The following is an 8,217-nucleotide window of genomic DNA, read 5'->3' as shown; positions in this document are numbered from 1 at the left end:
CATACTGTTGATGCCGTGTCCAGCCGGAGCGACGAGGCATAAACATTAAAATCCATTACAAACGAGGCATTTGTTGCATCCAGTGGGGACATAATTACTGATTATAATGACTTATACTGTCTTTTTACGCGTTGCGTTGCATCGCGCCGCGTAAACATAAAACTGTGTCTGCATTTGTGATCAGAGAAATTACAAACAACAGGTGCTACTCTACACTGCTCAAAACTTGCGTTTGAATCATCAGTGGCAAATCCTTTAAATGAAAACGTACTTTCGTGAGTCAGAACTGCCGGCATTTTAGTCTAACGTTACTCTTCCAGGATCAGTAAACAGTCCTCCATAAAATGTGCTGCACACAAATTAATATTTGGGTTGAAGTGTTCTGGAACAGTGTTGTAAATACAACTTAACCACTGATTTCTAGTCGTGTCCATTTTTGGAAGACCAAACAAAGTAGTTTCGCTTTCACAACGTAACACAGCGTCACACACGGTGGCCTAGAGTGAGCGGAGGCCGGGGACTAGAGTGAGGAACGGCCGGAGGGCTAGAGTGAGCGGAGGCGGGCGGGCTTGAGAACGGCGCGGCCGGCGGATTCGACGAAGGAGCGTCCGGAGGGCTTGCGGCAACCACATGTGACGACCCTGGGCTGGACTCCGCTTCGATATTTTTAAGTTACGCCTTCTTTCTTTGCGTGAACGTTTGGGCGGCGTTATGCAAATCTTCTCACATCGTGACGTAGACATGTGGGGTGTGTTAGAACGAGCCGTTTTAGGTAGGCGTGGCTGACTCTTAACTTTTATAAAGAATATCTCTTTGGATTTGAGACTTTAGTCTTTGCAACTTTACAGATCTTCTTTATGCACCAAGAGCTTGTAACACTCCAAAGAGAAAGGAAAAATTGAAATCGCATCATATGACCCCTTTAAGATACAAAACTGCAAGCGGACGCTCGTGTTAATACACCAAGCTTCCTATTCAGTAGCTTGCATACTATAGCATGTTGAATGCATGCATTTGTTACATTGGTAGTGATAAAAAATAGTAGTTATGTTGTTGAATTGGTGAGAATGTCCACCAAGACACCGCCAAAAACTGATTTTACATTTCCGTGTGAGATAGTAAGGCTGTAAACTGTTCAAAATGTCAATTTAAACGACTGTCTTGTGAGAATCTATAAAGAATGTGGCAGCTGCAATCTCTTTAATGGGCTCAGTATAAACTCCATTATGTGCTTCCTCCATTTTGCCTTGTGGCAGGGCCACTGCTGGCTCGACAGCACATTAGCCACTACCGGCCTGAAGTAGGTGGTGTTTTGTTACATCATAAAATGTTATGAGAGCTATTACAGAAAGCCATCATCCTCTGCCACTCCATTGAGATGCTCGCAGAGACAGACAATTAGGGCGGAGGGAGGGGTCTCTCTTTTCGACAGCATTACTTACCAGGTAAGGGTCTTATATAAAGGTTTTCAGAGTCTGGGTATAGAACAGGTACACAGTCAGGATACTTATATAAACACAATTGTCTGATGTGTCTTGATAAGAACCACTGTATCTAGTGAGCAGCAATTAGATTGATATTTAAAGACCTATACAAAAAGCATTTTACTAAAGCAAATAATTGTAACACTTTTCTAACTAAATACTAGTACTTACTGTATTTTTAAAACACTACTTACTTTAAAACACTAAATTAATGTAACCATCTTTTTTCAGTTTCACTATTCATTAGTTATTAGTACTTATTCCGATAGCAGTCAGTCACAATAGTAACTATTGCACTGATACTTGTAATAAATTCCACATTTTTGTCATTTTTGAATTCTATTGGGATCTGTGATTTGGAGATCAACTGTTCATTTCCAACTAGTATTTACTCCAGTTGTTGCTGATTCCAGTTCTACTAGTAATAGGTACTACTTGTTCTTTACTTGTAACTATTCAAATAGCTACTACTACCTATTCCAATTTCCCTAGCACTCACAGAATAAAACTAGTACCTGTTAATGAGACGCTAGTGAGTATACCAGTTGTTACTATTATCAACTGAATATTTTTAATAAGAACCTAATAAATACAACTAAGAGATACTAATAACTAATGGAATAAAAAAAATAAGTACTATTGTCTAATGCATAGTTACTAGTAAAACTATGTACACTTTTCTTCACATTTCTGGGGTTCTCAGAAGCAGACGTTGTCATAGTTGTGTAAGCTGGGGAATGGAAACTACAAAAAAATATAATGTTTCCATTCCCGTATGACCCAATATTAAAAGAAAATCCAAGATCGCATTTCTGTGATTTTCCAAAAGGGTGAAAAATACTGATTACGTTTTTAAGATTTGCAGTCACTCCCTCAGTCATTGTATTATACCTAAACACTCATGCAGCAACGTTAACCAGCTTTCTGTCATTTAATGCCAAGGTAATAAAACTCAAAGTAGCTTTAGTGTTGAAAATGAACATTTTTATATATATATATATATATATATATATATATATATATATACACGCATACATATATATATATATATATATATATATATATATATATATACATGCATACATACATACATAATAGATTTATGCTGTTAAGCCACTTAACAGGTAAAACAGGTTATCAGTCTGTGGAAAGGGTCCATTGTAAATATACAGCCTACTAGTGGGAGGTGATTAGTTAATATCTGAACCACAGATCCCCAGAGAAGCTGACTCAAGCAGATAGTAGTTGATAGAAATCGCTAGTGGAATAAGTAGCCTACTAATAAGACTTAAAGCTCAAGTACTAGTAAACAAGTATTTTAAAACAGTATTTAAAAATTCTGTATAGATACTGTAATTTCTAAGGAATACAAACTATACTAGGCCACCTGAAATACTATTTGTCCCTATGAGACCTTGAGTGGAGGAGGCAGGATAAAAGTGTAAACCGAGTGCGCCGTCTAGTGGTAATTCAAGGAAATCCTCATATGTGACAGTGGTGTTGTGTTCAGCAGAAATGTCAAGAGGATGCGAAATGCTAATGTTGACAAAACTTTAGAGGAGAAACTTACGGTAAAAGACGTACTCAGTGTAACTTGACCATATCTTGTCGTCAGTGTGCTGGTTGACGAACGAGGCCGTCACTGAGGAGTTACAGGCGACCATCTGGAAGCCGCACTCCGAGAGCATGTCGAAAGAGCGCTCCAGGTGCTTGAACTTGAGGTAAAAGCGGGACGTGTATCTGTCAGGGGTCCTGTCTGGGTCCCTGCTCTCGTTCAGGGTCTCGCCAAAAACTTCTTTGGCCAGCGCGATCCTCCCACAAATCATAATCCGCGGCACCCTCCGGAATTTGGCATCGGTTTGACTCTCCCTGCCCATCGTACAAGACCCGCGATATCCGACTGTGATGAACCCGCTTTTTCTGTCGGCGGGAACCAGCGACGGTGGAGGGCACATCCGCTGGTCGCTTCCTTGAGAGCCGTCCTCGTAATCGCTGTGGATGTATTCGTCGGGACTGGGCTTCAAGTCGTCCGGGGTTAAGAGTTTCACCAAGTCTGGCAATTGAAAGTACTCCGCTTCTTTCCTCAGCCTTCCCTTCTCAGGGAAGTGGTCAGGGAGGACAACTTGCCTGTCTCTGAGGTAGTCTAACACATATCTGAACAAAAACCCATCCCGGTCGATGAAGTAACGACCTTTGGGGTCCCTGGCAAGATCGTTCGATGCGTTATTTTTAGGAGAGAATATTTTCCCCAAAAGGGAGCCGGGGTTGCTGATTAACGTGGCGTGACGGGTATAATACACTTGGCCCCCGACGTTTAGTTCAATAACGTCTGGAAAGCTGCTGTCTTTGGCTCTAGAGTTTCCACTTAACGCCATTGTTTCGGTCATGGGTGCCAAAAAATATCCGTATTTTTGTAAGTTCGCTCTCTACAGCTTCGGAAAGGGTTTAGAAAATACAGACGATGGACCATGCACATTAAATGGCAATAAAAATAGCATTTCAACCAAACTAATTGAAGCAGGTATACCTTACAGTTACAAAAACCACCCTCTTCTCCGCAGATGAAACAAATCAAAAAGAGGGAATGAGCGGCGAAGTATCCGAGCTGGAACTATAGGCGCACAGCAGAGAGTCGCTCCGCGCAAAGGAGGATCGGTTGCTCAGCAGCGGATGGACACGGCTGCTTATTCCTTCGCCTGAAAAAGATAGTACACTTGTATGCAAACGGAAGATGCTGTTTAAATTCTGCAAAAACATTATAGAATATAGCTATTTTTCGGTTAAGCAGGTCCAAAGTTGTTTACAAGTTCGGCAGCGGTTTGAATCCAACTTTTGACGACCAAACTGGATAGTTTCAAACGAATATAATTGAAAACAGTTCAAAACACATATTTTATAGCGACTAAGGGGGTCGATCGATAATCCCAGCTGTTTAGAAGAAAATCCCGCCTGTGATCCTCTGACATAATCCAGGGTTTGTGTGTTGGTGGGGTTTAGAAGTGAAGATGATGCAGCATCGCTCGCTCTCAGGGCTGTGGCGCGGGAAAATAACCGCCTCAGCTGTTGTTGCCTCAGCGGGCGGGAAAAAAGAACACAATGGGTTATCAAAAATTACATCATCTTAAAGGAGTATGCACGCGATGCTATGGCGTTGCTGGCATATGCGTCTGTGTATGATATCAGTGTCAGCCAGCTGTGTTAGCTATAGTTCATGCAGGCAGCATATTGATTTAACTATAGAAAACCGACTGCCTGGAATGATATTTTGTGCTCTCATTTGTTAATTCAAGCGTTTGCCAATGACTTACTGTACTTTTAGAAAGAGAAAAAAAGTATTCTCAGTTTGTGTGAGGAAGTTTGTTCAGTGGAGGAAGCCACAGTCCATTTCAGGACCTTGGACAGCGATAACAATACCTACCACCATACCCACTCTTGCAGGGCTGCCGAGGACCCCCAATTGTGATACCTTCTTAAAATACAAAATTCATTTATAATGTTTGCAAAAAATATTTAGCCTGGTATAGTAAATTAAATAATTAGCAAAATGCAAATAATTAAAAAAAAAACAGTTTTGTAATGCCATTGTACTAAGGCAAAATAAATAAAAATTTAAATATTGTCTGGAAAATATTGACTTCATATTAAGTTGACAGAGTATATTTTTTCCCGCATACTATTAGCGATTAAACCAACAAAAAGAAACATTCTCAATGTAATTCAAATGAATTTGTGCTTTTCCAGACCAGCTTTAGAGAGAATATTGGCTTACAAACCCCAGTGAGCAAGATAAAGGCGGCGAAGAGGATTCTGCATGATGCCCCCCCCATTTATTTGTTTTCCTTAATGTGAATGTTGTCTTATGTTTTTTAGACTGTGACTGTCAGTAGCGATGTAATCTAATATGTTGCCGTTTTATTTAGTGTTCTTAAATACCAGTTTTGATAAAGGTGCATAGATCAGAATAATCAATTCTTTCGAATAAATATTAAATAGTATCGCATATGGGGGGAAAAAGCATATGACACCCCCTCTCCCCATAATAAGACCCGCTGTAGTCTTTCAGAAACATTAGACTATTTTCTTAAAAGCATACTGTTATGTCTAAGTTATTTTCATGTGATGTTCTTTGCCTGATCTTTATTGTAGATAGCTGCTACACTGTATAGCCTTTTAGCTCTTTAGCATTTGTTATAATGTATTTTTCACAATATTCTGTCAATATTCAGAAAAAGATAAATATTCCTGGTGCTCTGGTGTACCCTACTATTGTGGAAAGTATGCTACTTACTAGATAGTTTGAGAGAGAGAGAGAGAGATAGATAGATAGATAGAGGAGCGACAGTGCATTTATTTGTAAGTAGGCCATGAGCTGTATTCATAAATGCATGCATGCTTTCACCTCTTGTATGCTGCTTCTTTTCCAAAGATAAGGGTCTATAGCAGTTGACTGGCTTACTTTAAATAGCTCAAACTCGACTCACGGCTGGCAGATTTCCTGTTGTTATTTCATGACTGTACACCTCTGTAAAGCATTGGCATTCTTAATTTTTGAAAAGCTTTTCTTTGATTTGAAGAGTCTCGAAGGGCTCTCAGCAGGTAGCTGTATTTATCAGACAGGCTGATTCCTCTCGTGTCTCTCTCATATATGTCCTCAGAAGAATTGTCTTTGAAAACACAAAGCCATATGGTTTCAGGTAAACCAGGCCAGATAGAAGTCTGGCTTATAAAAATCAGGTAGATAAGGATGAAGACTTTGGCCTGTGATCATCTTTGGCCACAGTGTCTAGAGATCTCTAATTTAAATGCTTTTTACTCATTTTTCATTTTTATACAATCATACCACTGGAACATTAAAGCCAGACATTCTGTGCTATCACATATGAATTAAGTGTTGCTTTGTGAAGGATCAAACCACCAAGCTTTCCTATTTTAGGACAGAAGACCTCTTTCGTGTTAGAGTTTAGATACATTTCTCTCGAGAAGCAATTATCCTGAAAGACTTCAATGTACCCTGTGTGGTATTTTTTGACTAATGTATTTCCGAAGGTCAGTTAAAGGTCTTCAAGGGAACTGTTTCCTATAACAAACTAGGTCTAATTGATGTTAGGTTCTAAAACATATTGGAGGGGGGGGGGTAGCTAGCTACAAGTAGCCAGCAAAACTAGCTTACTGTAACTACATTTTTCAGTAGCTTGACAGAAGTGACTCTACTTTTAAAATAGTGTAGCGTTTCCGCTAGCAAGCTATTTTGTAAACAAGTAGCAGTATAGCAGCCCAAAATTCTACAACATCCTTTATTTATGTATTTTTTTTATTTTTTTATTTATTTGCATGTACCAAAGTATTTAAGCAACTTGTATAGCGCAGCTACATTGCACATAATTATGATACCTTTTCTAATTAGAGAATTTTGTTTTTGTATACTAAAGAAAGAACAAAAATGCACAGCATATTTAAATAAAATAATGTAAAAAATAGCAATAGCAATACATTTATAAATAAAAAAGCAATAAAAATAAATAAAATAATTATGTTTATTAGTGCCTGTGCAGTGATTTTCTTTTTCTGTTCTTTATTGCAATGTAAAGCAGATCAGAGAAAAAATATCATGGACAGTGCTCTACAATCTGATAAATAATGCATCTTTTCATATTAAATTCATAACAAATGAATACATATTACTTTAAATGTACATAGTTATTTGTAATCTGATACAATTCAGTAAAAATATCACCCTTTTATACATTAAAAATATTAGCTGCATTGTTCTACTTTTTTAAGAGTATGCAGTTTGATTTGAATTACTTTATATTATGGTTATTTTGATAATTTATATATCTGTCAGTTATTTCTTTGAAAAATTATTTTAATCTTCTTTATTTATTACAAATGTATTTAAATCTTCTTACGAAGGAAAGTAGAAAGTAGAAGTTAAATCAGTAAATGAAACACTTTCAAGAGCTTTTTTTCCCCGCAGCAGCTCGCTTTCTATCCTCAGCTGTTTTCCAGATGTGTTTTGTCCATAGAAATGCATTGATCAGTGCTAAAAGAAAATTGTGTCCACTGTGCACATACATGATTAATTGATCATCAAATTTGTACTCGATTATTTTTAATCATCAGTTATTATTTGTGTTATTGATTTGTTGTTGCAGCCCTACTTGAAATTACGTGTAGCTTGGAAACTGTTTTGATAAAACATTGTTGCAGTGACAGTAATTTAGTAATTTATGTCAGGAGTGCAAAATAATAAATCTGTATTTGTCATATTTGGAATGTAAATTCACCACGCATTCATATTCAGTCACGTCTGACTGTCATACTGGGATTGAAGCGATGTGGCTTGGTAAACCTTGTAATTCCAGAATAAAGGCTACTAATGGCTGAATAAAACAAAAGAATAATGATAAAGGAAGAATGAGGATAATGTCTCATACCTGGCGGAGGTGTGAAAGGTTCGTCGAGTGAGAACAATAGCATCATGAATGGGGCAGTTTGCCGAGCCAGACATGAGGCTACAGCACGCAGGAGAGCTTACAGGGGGCCATAAATCAATTTTATTAACCTTTTATTAGCCTTCTCTAAAAACACACATGACATGGTCTTAGAAAATGTTTAATAAAATTCACAGTTTTTAAGATTATGTCTTGAAATTTGAAATGAAGCATGATTAGACTTGTGGCTTTAGCTTCATTGTGTTTCTAAAATCATATCCTACAGCAACATATTTTTT

At 38.0% G+C, this 8,217-nt stretch overlaps 1 protein-coding gene across 1 annotated transcript in view; it reads right to left on the bottom strand.

Moving 5' to 3' along the window:
* Positions 1 to 4,039, bottom strand: part of LOC107713177 (BTB/POZ domain-containing protein KCTD16-like) — a 75,010-nt gene extending 70,971 nt beyond the window's left edge. The window contains exon 1 of the mRNA XM_016518608.1: positions 3,055 to 4,039. Within this exon, the coding sequence (XP_016374094.1) occupies positions 3,055 to 3,871 (817 nt within the window). The 5' untranslated portion in view covers positions 3,872 to 4,039. The remainder of the gene's footprint in view (positions 1 to 3,054) is intronic.
* Between the last annotated feature and the right edge of the window lie 4,178 nt (positions 4,040 to 8,217).

Source organism: Sinocyclocheilus rhinocerous, unplaced genomic scaffold (assembly GCF_001515625.1).
Source record: "Sinocyclocheilus rhinocerous isolate Xijiao unplaced genomic scaffold, SAMN03320098_v1.1 scaffold387, whole genome shotgun sequence".
NCBI lineage: Eukaryota > Metazoa > Chordata > Actinopteri > Cypriniformes > Cyprinidae > Sinocyclocheilus > Sinocyclocheilus rhinocerous.
The sequence above is the reverse complement of the archived record's forward strand: the minus strand, read 5'-3'. Positions and strand labels throughout refer to the sequence as shown.